General features: G+C 37.1%; 1 protein-coding gene across 3 annotated transcripts in view; it reads right to left on the minus strand.

Moving 5' to 3' along the window:
- Positions 1 to 24280, minus strand: part of aaas (achalasia, adrenocortical insufficiency, alacrimia) — a 137036-nt gene that overhangs the window by 64244 nt on the left and 48512 nt on the right. For all 3 annotated transcript variants that reach the window (XM_051924357.1, XM_028798517.2, XM_028798516.2), the window contains exons 3-6: positions 20568 to 20695; positions 18552 to 18607; positions 10964 to 11052; positions 8490 to 8536 (exon numbers count right to left, since the gene is read on the minus strand). In XM_051924357.1, the coding sequence (XP_051780317.1) occupies positions 8490 to 8536; positions 10964 to 11052; positions 18552 to 18607; positions 20568 to 20695 (320 nt within the window). The remainder of the gene's footprint in view (positions 1 to 8489; positions 8537 to 10963; positions 11053 to 18551; positions 18608 to 20567; positions 20696 to 24280) is intronic.

The following is a 24280-nucleotide window of genomic DNA, read 5'->3' on the forward strand; positions in this document are numbered from 1 at the left end:
AGGGAATAGACTCAAACTATAAAGCTGTTTACTTGGTACTATCTGTGCTATTTTGCAGATGCCATAGACTGGCACTAACAATCACTCTTTACAACTATTAAATGTGAAAAATGACTGTTTTCTGCATTTTTCTTAACATTTAAATAACAAGTTAGTGAGTTTTTTTTTTCCTGGGCCTCAGGCCCATATGATGAATCAATTTATATTTAAAAAAAATTCTTCAGGCTATCTTAAACTTCATTCTCCTGACAGTGTTTTTATGCTAGATGGATTTCATCTGATAAGATTTGATAGAGTGGAAAAAAAGGCAAGATGGGGACAGGTCATCTATGTGAAAGAAGAATGAAGAATTAAGTTAAAATTTGTATTGCAGACATTAAAATAGTGGCCGTAGGAATTTGTCCACATTATCTGCCTAGGGAGATAAGTCACATCATCCTAATTAAATTTTATGTAGCTTTCTCTACAAATAAGGACACAGCAACAGAAAGGATTCACCCTTTTTACCAACATTTAAATGATGAATCATTCTGACCCTGCAGTTATATGTGGTGACTATAATCACATCACTTTGGAAGAAGCTATTAAAAAACTTCCATCAGTATGTGCCACACTCTGCTTGTGAACACAATAAGCTGGACCTGCTTTATTTAAATGTTAAAGATGCCTTTATATGTGAAACTGTTTGCACCACTGGGCAGATCTGACCCCAAAATGATCTATAAGCCTGTTATTAGATGGCAAAACCTCTTTTCTTTAGCCAAGTTGAAAGTTATCGAGCGTGTCTTCTGGTTGTTCTCTCTTATAATAGTTCTGTTTCTCTTGAACTTCTGTAAACTCTTAATTTCCATCCATCCATCTTTCGTTCTTCCTAACCTGCTTATCCAGGGCAGGGTCGTAGTGAAGCTGGAGCCTATCCCAGCAATCATCGGGTGCAAGGCAGGTAGAGTGATGAAGCCGTTTGTTTGTTCTTCCATTCTCTGACACACTTTAGACAAACCCCACCCTCCTCCCCTTTCAACACACAAGGTCAGTGTTTCTTAAACTACATTTCTTACATGATTGTAGAGTAAACTTGCAGAGTTGCATCCAGGTTCAAATTCTGTGTTAAATAATATGCCAGCTGTCATTTAGCATACTATTTATTTCTCTAGTATAAGATGTGAAACAACTCAGGTGACTCATTACAGAGAGCGTTCACTTCTGTGGAATGAAAATATAACAAATATTCCCAATCTCCTGTCACACAACCTATTAAACAATCAGTCAAGACTGACAGCAAAGAAACATAAGAAAGGGGAGGCAGGAGAGAATGACAGATGAGCTTGTGAGGTGAAGGGACAGCAGCACTAATTTGAAATGTTGAAATAAAAATGACCAGTGAAAGACAAGAATGTGACAATGTTCAGGCTTAGTGCATGAAGTATATATAATGTGCCATGGCACTGCTGTAAGCTAAATACAGTATTGGTGGTAACGTAGAACTGGTCAGTGCCTCGTTGCTGGTTCACTGTTGAGGCATACGTTGAATCTACAGTGAATCTGTAATGGACATGCAAAGAAGATTTTACATAAAGTTTAATGTGCCTTTACAAGGAAGAATCCCTTCTCGTGATATTTTAAAGTAGTCTGCATAAATATCAATAAAATGGTAATGTTAGACCATTGGGAACTGTAAGAACAAACTATGTAAAGGTTGAAACACACTGTAGACGTTCAGCAAGATGTTAGTTGATACAGTTGAATATTTCATATTGGACTGTGTGCTGAATTATTCAGCAAGATTTATCCCAACACCAGTATAAAATTAAGGTAGTGGATATTTATTCATTTTAAATAATTTGACTTTTTTCACAGGTTAACTGAATTGTTAAATGGAAACCAAGGTAGATTGGACTATTTGCAAACTCATTTAGAAAACTGAATTGTTAATGGCGGAGCTCATTTGAAAAATGTTATTTAAAATGTATTTTTTTTTTTAGACAAAGTAAATAAACTGCACCAATTAATTGTTGAACTGTTTCAATTCTTATCTGGTACTAAGTGACCTTCAATACTATGCTTTCCAAAGTCCTCATACCCTGACACTGTACCCTAAGAATTTTTCAAGCATTTCACTGGCATAGATATACATCAGGAATCTATTCCTATTTTAAATAATTACTGTTTTAGGTTCAAGCTCAAGGTGAGCTGTGGATTTTTCATGTTTTCCTTGTCTGCGTTTGGGACTCCTCCAGGTGCTCTGGTTTTCTTCGACAATTCAAGGACATGCAGGTTAGGTGGACTGGTAATGTTAAATTTGTCCTGGTGTGCGTGTTTTCTCTGTAATGGACTTGAGCCCTGTCTGGGGATTGTTCCTGCCTTGCATTCCATACTTTCTGGGATAGGTTCCTGCTGAACCACGACCCTGCTCTGAATAAGTGGGTTTGGAAAATGGATACATGGTGAATTCTTTAAAAAAAATACTCTCTTCCATTTTTCTCCAATTTTTTATTATATAGTCAGTTACCTGTCTCTTGCAACTCCGCTGTCATTATGATAAAAATCAAATAACATTCCATACAAGCAAGTCAAGTTTAACAATATTAGGTTTGAAACAAATCAAACCCCACCCATGAGAAAGAGAGCTAGGCCAGCAGAGTAAAACTTTAAACTAGTAAATAAATTAATAAATGAATAAAAATAAATGGAATAAGAAAGGAGAGAGAATCTGCGTCCTCAATTTAAATGTTTATTCTAAAATGTTATTTATTAGATTCTGCCAGGTTTTAATAAAGTTTTGAACAGATCCTCTAAGTGAGAATTTGATTTTTTTCCAATTTCAAATAGTATATAACATCAGTTACCCACTGTCTTAGAATAGGTGAGTTAGGATTCTTCCTGTTGAGCAAGATAAGTCTACATGCCACTACTGTAGTAAAGGCAATCACAGTTTGTTGTCCTTCTCCACTTTAAGCCCACCTGGAAGTACACCAAACACAGCTGTTAGTGAGATTGTGACTCCAAGGCTGTCTGAAAGGCTTTTAAAGATTTTGGTCCAGAATGATGTTATTTTGGTGCACCTCCAAAACATGTGTCCCAGTGAGGCTAGAACATGATTGCAACATTCACAGTTTGGATCTTGCCCTGGAACCATTTTGGACAATTTTAAATGAGACAGATGGGCTTGATATATAATTTTAAGTTGAATAATTGTATGCTTTGCGCATATGGAGCTCGAGTGAATTCTTTGCATTGCTACCTTCCACTCCTATACTGAAATGTTAAGTGAGAGATCCTTTTCCCATTGTACTCTTGGATTGTTGAAAAGAAAGGACTGTAAAATGTTTTCATACATTACAGAGATCCTGTCCTAGTACGTTTGAGAGAGGGAGGTAAAATGTGGTACTCGTGAAGAGGTGCCACAGATAAAAGCTTCTCTACCTTAAAATTCTTCCTACATTGGTTCCATATTCTGAGTGAGTGAAGCACAATTAGGTTGTTAGTATATTGGCGATGACTTGTACTTATTGGTGTACAAAGCAAGGAATATAAAGAAGTACTGCATGATTTTATTTCTATTGAGGACCAAGCCAATGTACTGTATGTTCATCTATTTGTGTCAATGTCCATGTTTTTATAGCTTGCATATTTGCTACCCAGTAATAAAATTGAAAGTTAGGTAGAGCCATGCCACTTTCTGCCTTAGGTCTTTGTAGGGTCGCCCTTTGGATACGTGTTTTGAATTCCAAATAAAAGAGGTTATGGTTGAATCTAATTTCTTAAAAAAAAGATTTACTGATGAATATTGGAATGTTTTGAAATAGAAAAAGAAGCTTAGGAAGGATATTCATCTTGACAATGTTAACTCTTCCAGCTAAAGTGAGATGAAGGGTAGACCATCTATGCAAGTCTTGCTTAATTTTTTCCAAACAGACGGCAAAATTTTGTTGATAAAGAGCTTTATGTTTACTTTTGATGTTAAACACCTAGGTATTTAAACTGATCTGCAATGATAAAAGGGAAGGTCTCCAATCTAATAATATGTGCTTGAGAATTCACTGGAATGAGCACAATTTTAGTCAAATTAATTCTGCGACCAGAAATCTTCTGAAATTGTTAGTGTTGATAGGACTACAGGCACAGTATTCTGTAGATCTGATATATACAGTACCATATCACTTGCATATAGAGAAATTTTCTGTTCAAGTCCTTCTCTGATAATCCCCTTTATCTCATAAGCATTTAACAGTGAACTGCCAGTGGCTCAATGGCAAATGCAAAAAGCAGTGGTGACAAGAGGCATTCTTGTCTAGTACCACGTTCTAGTTTGAAGTAGTCTGAATTAATGTTGTTAATACAAACTGAAGCTTCTGGACTGGTATACAGTAGTTTGATCTATGCACAAATGTTCAGGCCAAACCCAAAATTTCTCCAATGTAGTAATAAGGTAGTTCAATTCAGCCATAGCAAATGCTTTTTCTGCATCCAACGATATAATCATTTCCAGGGTGTTAGACTTTGTGGGTGAATGTGTTAGATTAAACAGGCATCGAAGAATCAAAGCCAAGTGTCTGCCTTTAATGAATCCAATTTGGTCTTGTGATATTACCGAAGGAAGAACTTTTTCTATCCTTCTAGCTTGGACATCAGAGAGTTTCTTAACATCATTATCCACCCATCCATCATCCAACCCGCTATATCCTAACACAGGGTCACGGGGTGTAGCCAACACAGGGCGCAAGGCAGGAACAAATCCCTTGGCAGGGTGCCAGCCCACCGCAGGGCACACACACCCACACACCAAGCACACACTAGGCACAATTTATGATTGGCAATGCACCTAACCTGCATGTCTTTGGAGGAAATCCACGCAGACATGGGGAGAACATGCAAACTCCTCACAGGGAGGACCTGGGAAGCGAACCCAGGTCTCCTTACTACGAGGCAGCACCGCTACCACTGTGCCACCGTGCTGCCTAACATCATTATTCAAAAGTGAAATTGGTCTGTATGATGCACATTGTAATAAGTCCTTATTTTGCTTAGGAAAGACAGTAATTGATGCTTAGTAAAAAGGTTGAGTTAGAATTGTATTGTCTCCAGCTTCAGTAAATGTGGCTAATAAAATGGGAGATAGCTTAATTGAGAATTTCTTATAAAATTCAGCAGGTTAGCCATCAGGGCCTGCTGCTTTCCCACACTGAAGTGAGTTTATAGTATCAAGTAATTCTAATAGTGCCAGAGGTTTATCCAATTCCTCTGGACTGAGAGTATCTATTTGTGGTATCTGTAATGCATCCAGAAATGCATTAGATTGTGTCTTGTCTTTAAACTCAGAATACAAGGACTTATAGTAGTCTCTAAATGTGTGCTTTATATTTATATGGTCAATAATTTTGTCTCCCGTCTATGTTGGTAATTGCATTGCAAACTTCCTGCTTCTGGATTTGTTGAGCTAAGATCTTATTAGCTTTCTCTCCATGTTCATAGTAATGATGTCTTGATTTAAAAATGAGTTGTTCTGTTTCTTTAGTTGTCAAGAGGTTGACTTCTGAATGCAGAGTCTGTCTTTTCCTATGAAGTGCCTCATTTGGAAACCTGGATTGTTCTTGATCTATTCTAGTAATTTCACTGATTAGCTCCGATACCTTTTTGGTTTCCAATTTACTTCTGTGGGAAAGATAGGAGATAATTTGTCCTCTTAAGAAAGCCTTAATTGTTTCCTACAGAATCCTCTAAGGATGTATTTGTAGAAATTATCTACAAAGAAATAATCAATTCATGAGTAGCAATGATGCATTGGTGAGTAGAAGGAATATGCTCTTGAGTTTGGGTTTAGAAATCTCCAGGGGTCTGATAAGTTGTGATCAGTTACAAACTAATTGTCTTTGCTGTGTTAGATGTCATCACCCCTTTGGCAGGAGACCTATCTAGGTCTGGATTTAAAATGCAATTAAAGACCTCAGCCATTATAATTTTAATGAGTGTTCACATACCAATTTTCTAACTTGGGTCCTCAGATTCAAAAGTTTAATAAGACCAGTACTATAGTATTCAAAGGGGAACCACTGCTTCTAGCAAGGCATGGAGTTACGCTGTAGGTTTAATGGAAAATTATCCCCTTAAAGGGGAAGCCTCCCATTCAAAGTACTTTAGACTTTTTCATGGACAGAAGACCCCCCAAGAGGCTACTCGAAGCACTTGAGAATTTGAAAGTGGAATCATAGCCTGTAGCAAAGCAAAGGAGCACATGATTATGCTACACACCTTGCCGGTACCGTGTCCGAAAGCCAATACTAATCTAACACTAAAGGAAGGCCAATTTGGACAGAGTGTCAGCACACTGTATGGCAAACACACACATTGGGCCAATTTAACAACGTCAGCTCACCTAACCTATATGATTATGAACAATGGGAAGAAACCAGAGCACCTGAGGGAAGCTCACAAAGACACAGGGATAATAAAAGGTATTATCAATCTGCAAATAGCCAACAATTTCTTGTAAGTCAATCAGGGACATACAGTATTATATTATTTATTCAAGTGACAAAATTAAAGTAACAACTGTTACTGCAACTGCAACTGCAGTAACTGCAACTGTTTAGCACGAATTAACAACTTTGACTTCTATTCTGCTACTAGCCAATCCACTTCAGCTTATTAGTATTGATCCATCCCTCTTCTCTTTCTCACTGTTATTCTTCAAACTCTCAACCTCTCTCCTCCATAACCAATCTTCTTCACTGCAGGAGACTCTTAAATTCACCTTGATGTCAGCATGGAGAGCCAACACCTGGAAAAGTCAATGCCTTAATTCCCAGCAGCTATTGCATTAATTCTTTCAATCTCCCAACCTTTGAATCACCTTTTATTCCATGCTATTACAACGGATTGTAGAATGAACAACCACTTTGAAACACAAGCTTAGCAATGTCAGATTTGAATGTTGCCATTATGCGCATAAATACAAACAAAGTAAATGTGGTAAAAAGTGTAATACTGAACTTAAGTGAAGGAGTGAATGTTGTACCTTTTGACTTTGACAATGTGGATGTCACTTCAAAACACTTAAACTTCATGCACTCTCTTAGCATTATGTACACTAAATTCAAATGCATGCATTAATTAATCAAAATGCAATTAATGTGCAGGGGATGTCACTAATTGCCAGAAATGGAAAGCAATAAAAGACCGAAGTATGGAAGGTTAGTAGTTAAATGAGCATTGCCTCTGGTATTGGCATTCAGCAGATGAATGTATTAATATATGAAGAACTTCTCTTACAATAAAATAAGATTTACATCTGATATTGTTAAAACAGCACGTTTCTCCATTTGGGCTCTGCAGAAATTGGGTCTATTGCTCAGTATTTTCAACCATCATGCCCCAGGCAGCATTGGATCAAACAAAACCATCTAGTCTTTAAACAGTTCTGCTATTCATCTGAAGCACCTTAAAAATGACGGTCCATTCATTTCTTGCTAGAATGTTATGGTCGTAAAGATTAGCCGATTGTTAACATACTCAATTTGATGTTTGGAAATGCACCTAAATACAAGGAAAATAGTCTATAAAATAAAATTTGGCTGAGGAGTATAATTCTGGTTTCATTTTATCAATTGTGTCTAGTTCCACCCAGGACAAACTGCTTTTGTTAATATCATTACAAAACATGTTTAACATTGATATGCAATTGAGATTACATAGGGTTCAGACTGCTGTTTTAATACTGCCCGACACCAAAAAGTTTAAGATGTCAAATAAGAGTGTTTCCGGATGGTATTTTTTTTCCACCATTTCTCTTTCCTGTCATTCTTGCGGAACTGAAACAGGCTAACAGAGCAATCAAAAAATGTGTTTTTATCCCCTGAAACTGACCCCAAAACATTCTTCTCGACTGAGCACATACAGTTCTAAAGCACTGCTTAAGATACACGTGGCCCTCTATGCTCTACTTCACATAGGCAGTTCAGTAGCAAACCAAGTTTTAAAACATTGGTAGCTTCTTACAGATTATCTGTAGGATACTGTAGGAATAATGACACGGTGCACTGTACTATACAAAAGCACCACCTCACATCTCGTTGATTAGGATACAGATTCAAAATGAATCACTCCTCTTATAAAGGAACAAGGGCAGAAGTAGATACCTGCTCTGAAAATAAAGCTGCACTTTTACGTTGAATGTTATCGTCTGCAAAGGGTTTTTTCTGGTTTATGTTGGAGGGGACAAAATATTGACATGCAAATGTCAAGTTACCAATTTGGAGGATTCAGGAAGTTAGCAATATGTAAATAGCCATATTGTGAAAGTTTAGGTACATACGGTACAGATGCAGACGTGATCACTCATGGCTTTTACCTACTGTACAAGCTTTATTTAATACGATTGCCAGTTCATCATTGTTAAATAAAAATGATTGTTTAAACAAGATTTTGAAACTTAGTAATCAATTCAGAATTTAAGGATGTTCAAGATGCAGATTTTAAGTGTTCCCACTTACCAGTCCATGGCCTGTGAAAACTCTGTTATCATGTCATCACTGCTCATCTGAGGAAATAAAAAAAAAAAAGTGAATAAAAAAAAAAGCCTTTGTCTTTTCTCCAAGTCACTAATGTTGGTTTTCATTTTATGAACGTATTTATGAAGTGAAATAGGAAGTACACATTTGTCACTACAATCATCTCTACATTATTAGTGGAAAAACTGTTGCACCACACACATCAAAAAGTTATAATACATTTGTAAATAATATGAAGACTTGTCCTTTTTTACTTACCAGAACCTACAAGACCTTCCAGTTTCCCATTAGTAATTGGGTATGATACATGCAAAACTGTACAGTAAACTTGCAATCCTTATAAAGTACCTTAAAATGGTACATGCTGTTAATTTCTCAAAATAAAGATTAAAGATTAAGTAATAAATTACTTTATACAGTTCCCACAGATAAATATAATTTCACTTTCATTTAGCAAAATGTTTTGATAGATGAGACCAGGGGAATACTTAATTATTCAAATGCTTTACTAAGCTACAAATTGTAACTTATAATCAGAAATAACACTTCAGGCATCAGTTTACTGTACAAATGAAAATTCACATACAAGCAGCATTTAAAATCCATTTGCGGACCTGACACCTTTACCCCAAGCAACTTACATATTACAACAATTTAATATTAGGGAAAAACAAACAGTATTTAACCAACTTTAGATACCAAGTCAAGTCAAGTTGGGGAGCATGGACCGGTACAGTGCGTTGCCGCACCCACTACACGACAATACAACTCGGGATCCCGGTTGGCAACCCCCCAGGCAGAGTCCAGTCCCACCCTCCAGAAATGACCCTCTATCTGCCGCAGCAAGGTGTTACATGGGCAACCCCTTGGCCTGGTCCAGCCACTCGGGTCCCCAACAATGTGGATTTAACGATCTGGATCACCCTCAGGGAAACGTGCCACATGGCCGTAGTGCCGTAACTGACGCTCCCTCACAATGCAGGTAATGTGCCTCATTCGGGACTCCATGAGCAACTGCTCATTTGACACAAAGTCCAACCAGCGGTACCCAAGGAGAGAGACACAGTACCAAAGGAGTCCAGTCTTGGTTTCAGGTCACTGGATAGCATCCATGTCTCGCAACCATATAGATACCAATAATTCTTTAAACAAAGCAAATGTGTAGGATATAACTTTTTTTCAGCTTAAAGTCAGGATTACAATCAAATGGCAAATGCATGAAACAGAAAATAAAACAGAAAGTATAGGCCTAACTAGTGTTATATGACCCTGAATGAATCACTTAAACTTCCTAAACCTCAACTGTAAAAGGTATGGAAGCAAATATTCTGTACAGTACCCATGAAGAACTTTAAGATGGAATGACCTCATATTAGAAATGGGCAATATATATTTTGGTTGATCTGACAAGGTGGATGAAATGTTTCTTGCAGTATGGATTTAGAAAGGAAAAAAAACATTTTATCAGTATGATGCACTTTAGTGTAAAACTTCCAAAACATTTAAATACAAAAAACAAATCTCAAACTGGCAAATATGTATATTAGTTAGTGGCTTACACATATTGGCTACGTATTAACTTGTGCATGAACTGTGTGTAATAAGTGGGCCTAACACTTTTTACATTATTACATAGAGTGATGTACAGTTCAACCCGATTATGCTGGTTCTAGTCCACTACCACTCTAAACTGGATTAGGCAGGTTGGACAGGTGTAGGAATGTTTAAAGTCTACAGTTTGAGGCAGGGAGAGAAGACAGAAAAAACTGTCTCTTGTCCTGTGTATTCTGGGATGTAGCATGTCTCAGTGAGTAAGAAAGTAGTTGCTCTGTTTTCTGTTCAGGCTGGGCTATCAAATCCATTAGACCAGTGGGGGTTGACAAAGGCTTACTTGTGTTTAACAGTTAATCATTAATACATTTTTATTTGTTCAAGAATACATTTCATTATAAAAAAAGTATATACAAACAGTACATTATACCGGCATCTACTGAAATCATCACAATTTTGAATTATACCATGATATGGAATTTGACCATACTGCCCACTCCTACATCATATAAAATTAAATTTAGTAATTATGATGGTGAAGCAGCATTTTAACGACACCATAATGAAATTAGGCTTTGAAGTGTTTCTTTTCAATATACATAATTTTTCCATACAGTTGAAATACACCTTTATCAGGTTTATCATCATCAATCACTTTATGGAGCAAAGGCATTTGGCTGGCATCTGGGAAAACTTGGCAACCCTTAACAGCCAAAAATGGTTACTGTGCTTCTTTTAATAAATCTTTAAAATTAAGACTTTTTTATTAACACATTTTCTTATGGCAAAGTTCTATAACTTTATTAGAGGTGTATTTTTTACATTTTTAAATAACTCAATGTATTATAAATAAAGCCATGTTTCTGATCACCCAACTTTAACAGCTCATGTTTCTTCAAACTTACACTGAGATGAGGAAACAAAGACCCATGAAAAGATGTCCACCGTAGAAGTGCAAGGGTCAGGCAAGAAGCAACTTTCATCCACTTTGGGACTGTAGAGACAAGAAACAATAAATATAGTCAGGATTGTTTATCTTTTAACACAACCTAATCAGAAAAACACCAATAACTTATTCTTTTGAAAAATGGTAACAATGTAAATTATTCTAATTTAAACCCACTGTAAAGCAGTAAAAATATCGAGAAATATCTACTCCTTCAAAAAAAAGCTGATTACCTATGCTGTTAAGTCAGATATAATTTTACATTTCATGAGGAAGCAAACATCTGTAAATATGCAAAGACCAGTATAATGCAGTCAAAGTAGGGTACTGTACATTGCATAGAATAGATTCGAACCCCATTTTTAAAAGTGGCAGATTACTTTTGGTGAACAGATGCATCTTTGCATGTTTCCAGCTGTAAACTTGTTTCTGGTTTCATTAACAATATGTGACAGTGCACATCTTAGCCAAAGTGAGAAACTGTACTTTAACTGGCCAGTACTTAAATGGTTTGTCTAACTGAGAAACTGAAGTCTTTCCCAGGTAGTTTCCAGATGTATGTCAGCAGCTACCAGAACACAGCTCATTGATGCCACTGCATGCCCGATTTATAATTTTCATTAAACATATGCTCCAAATTACTACTTGGCTGGTCCTTCCAGGGACAATTGGGCAGGTGGTGCTGCTGTCAGCTGCCTCAAGGCCACACAATTCCTGCAGCTCCAGCTACGTCATCTCTTTGGCCTCCTTGGCTGTACTGATGTTTGAAAAGAACTGATCCTTTTATCTATAATAGAAAACATTTTTTTTTTTTTTTTTTTAATTATATGCATCCCAGTTTTATGTCCAAACAATAGGCAACTTTTTCAAAGTAGTGTTTCTTGTCCATTTTGTTTCATTTATTTGTATTAATGTTTCTTTTGCTTATTATGTATATCCTTCATGTTTATTTGATTACATCCTATGTGTTTTGTGGGTGGTTCCCCAAGGGGCAGAAGCACCTGCCAATCACCACCCCCTGCCAATCACCACCAGGAACTGCCCTCCAACCTATATATTGGAAGGGCTTTCCATTGTTCCTGACAGTTCACTTCGTACATGCTAGGTAGTGGAGTGTTTCTTGTGTTTAACTGTGCCTTTGCTATTGCTTTGTGAATTCCTTGATTTTTGAACCTGTACTCTGTTTTTGACTGTCCTTGGATTCTGTTTTGGGACTTTGGTGCTATGGATTACCTAGCCTTTTCAGACAATTCCTTTATTTTCTTAGAGCTTTGTGTATTTCAGTGTCTTTTGTTAAAATAAACCTTTACTTAGTGAACGATTTTTCAAGGCCTTTTTTGTATCTACTTATTTTTTTGACAGTATTTTCTCCCATAGACGGCAAACTTTGAAGTAATTGAAAAGATTGTTTAAAAAGGCTACATATTTAAGAAATTTTGGCAAATAAGGATTTTTTGGGTTTTTTTTTTTTTTAATTAGCCACTATTAAAAATTTGAACAAGTTTTTAACCTCCTTCGTGTTAGACCTAAGCATCACTTGGGCTGAACAAACAGTGCTAAAAGCGTTAGTCCTCAGCGTCACTCAGGCAACTGTACAGATGTGTCTCGTCTAAGCGTTAGATTCCAAGGATTACTCAGGCTATAAAAGTGCCAACAGCATTTGTGCCAAGGGTTGCTTGGGAAACGATATAGGTGTGTCCTAATTAAGCGACAGGCCTTAGTGTTACCCAGGCAACGGTGCAGACACGTCTTCTCCTAGCCTCATAAAAACATTGTTCAGCAGCCCGTATGTTGCACACTCTTGATGATAACACAAGCAGTGATGACAAAGTGAATCTGTCTGCAGGCAGTGAAATTGAAAGTGATACTGATGAATCCAAAAGTGACGCTTGTGTCAATCTCACATGTGCAGTTCAAAAGATGATCAGTCTGGAAAGAAAATCAGCTGCTATTGTCCCGACGGAGGTAGGATTGTGTATTTCACCATGCTTCAAGGTATACCACACAAATTATACATTTTGACAGTATATACTGTATGGTATTAGCAGAATATTTATTATTATTATTCATTATTATTTGTATCATTATTATACTTTCTACACTTCGGACTTTGTACTTTTTGCGTTTTGCTCGTTTAATAGTAGAACGATTAGATTTAATAATTGTGTCATTTTTAAGCCAAAAAATGCAACGCTTCTTACATGTTTTTTCAAGAAAAAAATGTAACGCTAAGGAGGCTACTAACGAGTACTGTATATGGAAAATTTTTTAAAAATGAATTGGGACAGAAATGTGTGATCTTTTTTAGACAAAAGCAAAAACAGCATTGCTCTAGCTAAATAATCACTTTGAATACAGAGTTGTCAATATTGATGCTAACACACAGATCAATAAAGCCAACATGCAAGTTTTATGTCCAGTGCTTGTTTGCAGTGTTACAGTAAACAGCAAGGCTCTATACCAGTAATACTTCACATTATGAAGCAATGATGAAGCACACCACGGATTCTATTCCATCACATTCTATCAGAAAACCATTCTATCCGATACAGCAATTTGCAAAGAAATGCCCTCCTATGTCTAAATTACAAAAGCTTAGAAAGTAATTAAGCATTCTGAAATTAATATGTAGTTTAGTTTAAATAGTGATTTCTTTTTTTTGTCACAGCATCTGCAACACTTCAGCTGGCAGTGGCAGAGGGTGTTTTTGCACAGCAGAGTGTATGAGCAACACAGGAAAATCTTGGGACTACAACATCTTTTTTTTTTTTGTTCTTTATTTCGCTTTATATAATTTCTTGCATTAGAAATTTGTTAGTTTTCGCATACCCCTTGGGGTCAGAGCGCAGGGTCAGCCATTGTCCAGTGCCCCTCGAGCAATTTTTTGGAATTGCCATAGTGGCAAGCATTTTCTGAACTGTATCTGCTATAGTTTGGCTTCAAAATTCCTCTGCATGGAGAATAACCCACTGGATAGCAAAGTTCTCCCCTATCCACTGTGCAATTAAGTGATAATAGACACTGGACAAACACTGATGCTCAATATCAGTGGTGAAACTGACAGTGGTTATGTCATGCAATAAGCTGCTGAGAATTATTATTTTTTTAATAAACACAATTTCTCATCCTTTTAAGATGACCTCTGTGACATAAGTACAACTGTTACCACTAGTAATAGGGTAGAAAGTGTTAAGACGACAAAGTGGCAGAGACACTCATGATCTTAAAGATGCATAGTGACTGAAATAAAACAAGAATTGGTCAAATATCAAAGTCACCGTGAAAAGGCGAGTCATAGCCCACCATCTGAGTGTCATACAGAAGCGCATTTGGGTACAGAGAAAGAAAAAAAAAAATAGGGACAAAGTGAAAAAAAGGTTGAAATGTCCACTTTAATCTCAGAGTTTATTTTGTCATTAAAGTAGAACGTCGTAATCTTAATTTTAAAATCAATGTTAAATTTACCAGAGTTTCTCAGATCCCATCGTAACTAAAGTAGCACATTAAATGCTTTGTATTGTATGTGTTCTTCTATGTGCTCTGCATGTGTGAATCACTACGTGCTTCTTAAATGGGTATTCTCTTAAGCCAACAGGACACAGAATACATTATATTCATGACATTACTGCTCACTAAACAATTTAAATACTAAGATGTACACTTGATATCATTTTCATGATGAAGTGGATTAAAGCATGGAGGTACAAAGGCGCAGTGGTAACGATGAGCTGGCGCCCCGTCCAGAGATTGCTTCTGTCTCCCGCAAGACCCTTTGAAGGACGTGCACGACCCTCAATGAAATAATTTAATACAGCAGTACTGCCTCTTTCAAATGTACCAACCCCCAATTCATGTCCTTCCTTTTCTTTCTCCATGTAACCAATCGCCACATAATAAGTCCTGTATTAAATGCCAAGCCATTTGTAAGCTTAGAAAGCAGATTCTTCAAAACTTTTAAAGAACATTGAAATATCTTCACAGTACATGTTTACTTATTACATCCAGCATTCTATCCAGCCAGGGTCCCACCAGTCCCAGCAAGCATACAGAGCAAGGCAGGATCAATCCCTGGACAGGGAGCCAGCTCATCACTACCGCTGTGCCACCGTGACCACACATTATTAGCAGTATGCATTATTTAAATGAAGTTAGAAATGTATCTGTATAATGTAATATACATACTTTACTGCATTTCATTTTAAAAATGATATCAAGAACTCCAAGAAGATAACTCTTGGAAATCTAAATCAACTTAGAAGCCAGTCATCATCTGCAAATATGTGCTCTCTTCTAATGAATTGAATCCCTTTATTGTTATTGTATGGTACAATGAGATTCAATATGCAAATCCTCCATAAACTTATTTTTCTATAAAAAATAAAATAATATTACAATTAAAAACAATGAGAAATACACAATATGAAAGCATAAGTACAATATACATATACATATAGTGCAGATAGGGCAAATGGTTTATAAAGTGGCTCAGGTTGTGCAATATTACAACTGTTGTCCAAGTTTACAGTGAAGTTATTGTAATTCTAAGTACAAATAATTCTACCGGGAGCACTTGATGGACAGAATGAGTGCATTTATATCTCTTGGAATGAAGCGGTTTTTGAACCTCGAGGTTCGTGCAGGAAAGGCTCTGAAGCGTTTGCAGAATGGGAGAGGTTGAAATAGACTGTGCGCATGGCTGAGGCAGTGAGAGATGTACTATGAGTAACACTAAAGCACCTGTGGTACATGGAATAGTTCGGCCATTCCGTGGACCATTATGATGTTACAGGTTGATTACAATCTGATGCCTTAAATTTATAAACAATATGCCGTTAATGTCGCATCAGGGATATGAATCTAAAGAATGGGAAACCACATAGAACAGTAGCACTGCTTTGATGCTGGGTACCGCCAGTTTGCAAAACCAAGTGGGAGCTTGCATACGCACATGTTAAGGCATGAGAATGTGCGTGGCTTTATGCCAAGTTTAGTTTTTATACATCTCAAAGTGAGCGTGGAAATGGGCGTACACAAAATTTTTGTCCGTACACACATTTTATGCATGAGGCCCCAGGGCTTGATGGTCTCTGATTTCATACAGTAACATCAACACGTTCCGATCTAAAACTCATATACAAAAATAAACACACTCCAATCTACGAGGGCTAACCACTATGCTAAAATGTCAAATAAATATTTAACGCATCACAAAAGGGAAAAAGAAGTCAACAACACAGAGTACGTCTTGTATGGATTCACTTCAACCACTGGTCAAGAAGATATATGGTATGAGCTGTGAAGTGAAAGGAGGAAGGTTCAACTAAGCTCAAGTAAGACATGTTTAGCGTAAAGCTTGAGTCAAATTGCCAGAGAGGCGTAGAGAAATACAAGAGAAGCTGTTTCCTTGTGTCCAACAAATCCAGGCGGCAACTGCATCATTTTAAAAACTAACACAGTTTAGTTAACCACCCCACAAAACCAAAAGGGAAAGGGGTGAGCAACTGTGCATATACTGTAATTCACAAGATTTGTGTTACCTGTTCTCTATTTGCACAATCTTTACTTCTCTCCCATTTTAAATCTCACTCCTTCATAAAAAAGTCGTTCCTTTCATTGCTTACATTTTTCACTCCTGTGTCTTCTTTTCTTGACCAACAAAGACATCACTACCATACATTTACTTGGAGAAAACCAGTACTTGAAGAGAGCCGATATGCAACCCCTAGCAATCATATAAGAAGCCTTCACACCATAGTACCAGCTGTTATATTCCACTTCAACTACTGCTGAAATCCACCCCATAATTAAAACAAATTCATTGCAACACCTAAATGTACAGCACCAAACAACATTGCTGTTTGTAATAATTTAATGTACAAGATGATTCAGTGCTTCAACTTTGTCTGGCTATGATTTGAACAAAACAAAAACTTAAATCTTGAATATATAACTAATGAAAAACACAATAAGTAATGCCTGAGTGACCGATACAAACAAATGAAAATCAAACAACAGTAGTAAATACTCCCAAAATTCAGGTTATTCTTACTGATTACCCATTTAAATAAAAAAAATAGTTTAGTCTAAAATTGTGTTTTGCAGTGATCATCAACAAAAGCCAAGGCCAGTCACTAAGAGAAGCAAGAATTGATAAATATCAGGAATACTTTAGTCAAGTGTAATTGTATGTAGCATATTCAAAAGCAAGGAGCTGCAGTGAACTAAACCTACAAATATTGTATACAAAAAGTACTGAGTTAGTTACATAGTAATTTTGACACACTTGATTAACCAACTGCAATATAACCAAGGGCCATTGTCTTTGGAAATTTCACAGCTAATTTTATATAAAAGGCAGCACCACCACAAGACACTTTCTATATTGTAATACTGTTTGTTATGTAATCAAATTGGCAAACTCTTTGTAAAATTAATACACATGGAAATACAAAAATCATGTTAATAGGCAGTAATGGATGCACAGGCATGATCAGCTATAACATTCTAAACCATAGATCTCTTAAATGGCTGCTTCAAAATTAAACAAGAAGAAGAACTTTTGCAAAAAGCAGGAGAGGATATATGGGCAATTATTTTAAAATAAATGTTACAACTGATAGAGTCTCTCTTAAAGAGATCAAATCTGTTGATACCACAAAACTAAAAGTTCAGGAGTTGTACAGTATAAAAGCCTTTACTCCAATTAAGAAATAATTAAGCTGGCAAAAATATAATGTTCTTCCTAAAGGATGCACACACACTATATGACAAAACTCGAGTCCACCAATGGTCAATACCACTAAAATGTGAAATATTTAAAAATGGGTCATCTTTCAATAATCGTATTATTTTTAAGTAAAGAGTATTCAATGTTGTGTATATTTTAAAATACTTGCATTAAATAGGCTACATTGAAAATACAGGCCCCAAAGTAAAAACTATAAATAGTGTCATTACATAAAGGTTTAGACTAGTGTTTGACAAATAAAAGAATTGAAAGATCATTCCAAGTAGTCAAAGAGATGAAGCAACAAATTAGACTCCGTACTAGTCTGGGGCAGCAACTGTTGGATAGATTGATAGATGTGTCTTTACTTATCCTAAGGGTAAAACTGAATTTTTTTATGGAAGCTCAGGAAAAAAAGTGAGACATTATTAAGGCATATTGCCATTAAAGGAGCCCTAGTAGCATTTCTTTACACACTTTTGTTGAAAACAGTGTAGCCTGAAAGTTCTTAATGATAAGGCGCCAGAGAAAGGTTGTGCAGCATTCTTCATAATAGCACTCAGTTTCCTTTTCAATTTCTCCTTTGCTGCTACCTCCAACAGGACAAGACTGATCATGACTGATCCCCACCTTACAAATATGCTTGTTGTTTTGGTAGGCCTCTCTTAAAGTGATGTTTCTGGCCCAGCTCAGCACACCACAGTGTAGAAAATTGCAAAAGCCATCTCAGAGATATAGAACATGAAACATGTAAAGGATATCACAATCCACATTAAAGGAAAACAGTCTCCTGAGAAAAAGTGCTCATACCATCACGTACCTTCATTTGCCGAGTGAGAAATTTCATCCAATAAACCAGTAAGACCAGCATCATGCCTGAAACAACCAGAGGAAAGAACTCTTTATTTCCATCATGAAACTGATTATTTTCTACATACAACTTTAGCAGTAGAGTGTTGTATCATGTTAGCCATAGATTGATACAGGAGAAAGTAGGGTGAAATGACACCTTTTATTAAATCTATTTAGTCAGCCAATAAAAGATGTAATTTCACCCTACTTTCTCCTCTACATAAAACTTGACAGAAGCAGAGAGCAAGATTACATAAAACCACCAATTTATAATATGTATAACCACATCACTATCTATTTCATGAGTATATTTTGGAGTCAAGTCCAGTTTAAACGAAAATTTTAAAAAAAAGTATAAAACTAACAAATCAAGCTCATGTCTCAGGAGGGTATGTGAAAGTAAACGCTTAGATGAAATACTCCGGTTTTCTTTAAGTAGCTGGAGATTATCCAAGTCCAGTTCCACTGGGAAATCATGAAAGTAGAAGTCTTGCTTATTGACAGACACACATGTAGGTCAGCGCCGAAAACAGGGATCCTCAAGTGGTTTGTTGAGCCGGGAGAGGATAAAAGAAAAATCACAGGTGCTGTTCTTCACTGGTGGATGCAAGAAGACTCGGTATGGAAGAAACAGAGTTCAGTTGACTGTGTCATAATTAGCTGTTCAAGCCAGCAGCACTTCACAAATTTATATTTTTTAAATGACAAACTGTATGTTTTTGGAGAACAGTGAATAGGGCAGAGAACCCTAGGGCACATGGAGGTTTGTGCCTGCTGCTAATTACTGTAAATTGTCAGTTTTAAAACAATTTAATGTCAAGAGCACAAAACATTCAGATTCCTGAAGATACATTAAAACAAAGAAGAAAAGTGAAGGGTAAGTTGCTCTCCAGGACACTATCATACTACCAAACCATGCACATACCATGCCTCACATTTATTGAACTATAAACCATACGCTCCCACTTGAATCTTACAAGGTTTTTTTTTTTTTTTAAATACAGAAAAAGCAGTAGCTAATTGTGTAGGTAAAATAAATATTAACTATAAAGATTTAAACATCTTTTCTCCACAGGATAAAAGCACAACTAAACCAGTTAAATCTACAAGAAAACAGGTAGGTTAATGGTTGTCATGCTCAGCAATCTGAAAACACTGCATGGATGAAGAAGCAATACCTACAGTATATTATGGTACTGGGTTTAAATGGTCGAAGTGGTAGCATATCTCAAATGGAACTAATCCCAAATACAAAGACTTCTGAAAATGAAATTTTCTGGAATTAACTGGCATATTTCAAAAACACACTGATGGTATGCACATCATCACCGTCCTCTAATCCACATTAGAAGCAAGCTGAATATGTTCTGTTTCTAACACTCATGTTCAATATTTTCCTCTATACACCAAAATATTTACCTTCACCTCCTTCAGAAAGTTTAATATGAAATACATACTGTAAATGATATCCCTAGCATCAATTATGTAGTTACAGCTTTTTAACAGATGAAACGATAAGTCAGCAAACCCATATAGCTTATATAAAAATTTTTTTTTAAAAATTCATTATAGGCTATGTTTATATTAGGGTTGCACAGTATACCAGTACTGAAAAAGTATTGAAAAGTACTGGTGGAAAAGGCATATCTGTTCAATCTGTTCATTGTTTAACATATTATTGCCAAGTCAAATTTTCACTCTCTCTCTCCTTCCACTCCCAAATTATATATCCTTTATCTATACAGTACTGTTTAAATGAAGATCAAATCTTGGTATCTCCACATATTTGTAAATACAACTGGTCTTTAATACTTTTTTCTTGGTAAAGCTACATTACATATTTTGTTAGCTTGCTTTGCTTAAGTGTGTAATAAAAATGGTGTTGTCTTTCAGAAATGCAGCAAAAAACACCAAGGCAAATGGCCAATTATTAGACAGACTTCTGCATAAAGAGAGACTATTCAGAGCAGGTTGTGTCTCTCACCAGGCACTGGCAGTCCTCATCCACAGTGTCTCCTGATGATGGATAAAGGCAGATTTACTGCTGCTCTCGGGACGGCAGTGGGGCTTCAGTGTTTCCTTAGAAATATGGAGAGAAGGGGGATCCCATTCCTAAAAAAGAACAACTATCAAATCAAGCATCAGAAAGAGGACTTCTTAAACAGAATTCCAGATACTGACTCAGGAACAAATTTTAAAAAAATTACTCATTAACGTTTGTGAAAGCATGGTCTAATTCAATTTAAAGTTGTGCATGGCATGCATTTCTCTCAACTCAGATCATCCAAAGTTTATCTGGCCCTGTTGTCATCAGGCAACTGCCCAACTAGGTCATGTCACATGCATAGCTTCTATTCAAATCAGGTTTTTGTTTATTTATCAGATAGTTTTGGTTTCAGAACAATCTTTAATCCTTTAACAGATCTGAATGGCCAGCAGCTACACCACATGCACTTCAGAACAGCTCATCCATCTGAAGCTAAGCATGTTTGAGTCCAGTCAGTACTTGGATGGGAGACCAGATAGGAAAAGCTTGGGTTGCTATATGGAGTTAGATTACAGCCAAAAGTTTGTATGCGAGGTAAACACATTTTGTAAGCGAGAGTTACATTTTGAGAGCATTTTACAAACCCATTACATTTTGAGCATGAGCGATTGTAGTAAGTGTATATGTTTCATATGTCACTCTGCTCTGTACAAATATTTTATAAATCTACTTTTCTTCTACTCACATGCATAGCTAACACAAAGCCAGATTTAGCACGGGGGCTCATCATGTAGAACTGCTAGGCAAGCATTAGAAGATAAGACAGGGACAACTGCGAAATGGGCATTGTATACTATTTTTGTGTTTCAAAGTCAGCATGAAACTGTATTCTCTTTGCCTTGTTTGGAATGGCATGATTCACCTAAGTGGGGGCCTGCACATGAAGAAAGAGTATAAAGGCTTGGAACATTGCCCGGCACAACTTTGCAGCCGACGGACGGATGGGAGATAACATCATCCGATCCTGAAAATCCTTCCAACGAAATGGAAAAAATGGTAGACTCTACACATCCGGCCCCCACTCCCCACTCATGGCTTCCTTTGTCTGTTATGCAGCATAATCCGTCATTAAAGAAAGCCAAATTATTTCTCCTATGTGATTTCTTACCGCCGTATCACTAAGGGAAGGGTATTGCTTTTTTATATTATATCTATATAGCTTCGGGTTATGTAACAAGCCACAATTAAAAAAGAACTCATTCCAACAAGGGAGTTAGCGCTCTCTGCTGGACAGAGCAATGCACTTGCCACGTGTTTTGCAGTCGCATGATTTTTTGCGGCACTCTTGTAGTGATCTACTGCCAGAATTATTTGAGAGCAAAAATAGCGAGGCAAAGGCGATGGGAGTACTAACCAGCCAATCATGAGACACACCTCCTTCCCCACCTCCAAACAGGAATGTGCATAGTTTGCTTCATGATTCAACACTTAGTAAAACTTAGTAAAAGTATGGCTTTTTTGTCACCAGTTTGCTGAGGTTCTCGCTTGTGATCAGTTAAGCTTTTACCTGCAAAGTGAGGTTGGGGATATTGAGGTCAAATAAACCCTGTTCAAGACCTCAATTGTGAAAATCACTGCTAAAAGCTGTGGTCTTAAGGCAGTCAGGGTATTACATGAAGGCAACCTAAGTACCCAATGATGGGCACTAAAAAGTAAGGGATGCTGCCAGACTGAAGAAGGTGGCCTTCAGAGAAATGTTCTCATTAGGATCTTCCGAGTCATTTGAGAGGTACCGAAAGGCTAAGAAGAGATCCTGTAATCGTGGATACAGAAGCAAAAACTCAAGCATAAAAGGAGTTTGAAGAAGCTATTAGAGAAAGACAATCTGACAGTCTTGAGGCTGTTCTGGGAAACTGTTTGACCTCTCAGAAGATGAAGGCATGACCTTGCCCAGAATAGGTTATGCAGGCATGGAGAGGTTCTAACCTCTTCTGGGGAAACTCTTGAGCGGTAGAAGTAACGTTCTAAGGTATTTCTCAACCCATTGAACATGCCATCCTATCAAGAGGCGTGTTGGTGGGGGATCTCATCAGTAATGCTTAAGTCACTATGGAGGCACAAGGACTCCATGGTGGTAAGGCAGCTGTGATGTAGGAGATCTGGCCAGAGACGTTGAAAGCTTTGGACATCATTTGGATAACATGGTTAACACATCTATTCATTCTCACATAAAAGGCAGGTCAAGTAACTTTGGACTGGCAGAATGGTGTGGTGGTCTCAATACTTAAAAAATGACCAAAGAGAATGGTACCACACTCCATCAAGGCTGTATATTAACATTACCGGCATCTGGTCTTCATGGACAGGATATTAAAGTGCAGCTGAGGAAGTGAGGCTGTCCATTTCGGAAAGCTATGGTGGGTAGCATTGCTGCTTTATGATGTTCTCTTTGCTTCATCTGAATGTGACCTTCAGCACACTCTCAAGCAATATGCTGCAGAGTGAGAAGTGTCAGAAATAAGGATCAGCACTTCCAAGTACAAGGTTATGGTTCTCTCTCAGAAAAGAAAGGATTGCTCTCTCCAAGTATGTGTGTTTGGTGGCGGGGGGGACCTGACCATAGTGGAGGAGTTCAAGCACCACAAGATCAGTTAACGAGTGATGGAAGAGATCAACAAGCATACAGTAGTGGCAGAAGCTGCTCGGCAGGTGCTGTACTAGTCCATGGTTTTGTCTAAAGACAAAATTCTATAGAGCAGCAGATAATTGCATATTCCATAAGAATTGTTCAAACAGTGATACAAGCAAGAAAGTTGGCAAGGATTTTCTTTATGGTCCACTTCAAAAAGTGTGCTGGCCATTCAAAAATTCAAGATGGTGGTCATTTTTCAACATGGCTGCCATTTCTAGTACTATAATATATCACAGCAAGTAATTGGCATACGAAAAATGTGTTGGGGCTCTAGACAATTTTCAAAGCCATTGACACAAAAAAAGATATTATATTTTATCATAAATGCTATCTGAGCTGCTATATTAAATATGGCATCCATGATGGCTGCCATAGAACAACTATAGATGAATATCTCCATAACCAAGACATAGAATGATGGTATTTGGGTCTACACCTAGGTTGTTGGGGTCATAGATTCTAACAGACATTAGTTTTTTTGTAAATATAAAATTTACGGGGTGAAATATTATATATATATATATATATATATATATATATATATATATATATATATATATATATATATATAAAAACATAGTGAATGTCATTGCATAACCAGGACACACTGGTGACATCACTATTGTGGAACTCAGAAAGGGGTTCATTGTCAGTTGATCTAACTTTATCCAGGTGCAGGTGGTGGTGGAGTTTAGTTTAGTGTCCTAAATGCAGTCTAATAGGCCATCTCAATTAGACAGTGGCATATTAGTTAGTAGATATGTTCTTCTTTCAGCTGCTCCCGTTAGGGGTTGCCACAGCGGATCATCTTTTTCCATCTCTTTCTGTCCTCTGCATCTTGTTCTGTTACACTCATCACCTGCATGTCCTCTCTCACCACATCCATAAACCTCCTCTTAGGCCTTCCTCTGTTCCTTTTCCCTGGCAGCTCTATCCTCAGCATCCGTCTCCCAATATACCCAGCATCTCTCCTCTGCACATGTCCAAACCAACGCAATCTCGCCTCTCTAACTTTGTC

This window comes from Erpetoichthys calabaricus, chromosome 3 (assembly GCF_900747795.2).
Source record: "Erpetoichthys calabaricus chromosome 3, fErpCal1.3, whole genome shotgun sequence".
Classification (NCBI taxonomy): domain Eukaryota; kingdom Metazoa; phylum Chordata; class Cladistia; order Polypteriformes; family Polypteridae; genus Erpetoichthys; species Erpetoichthys calabaricus.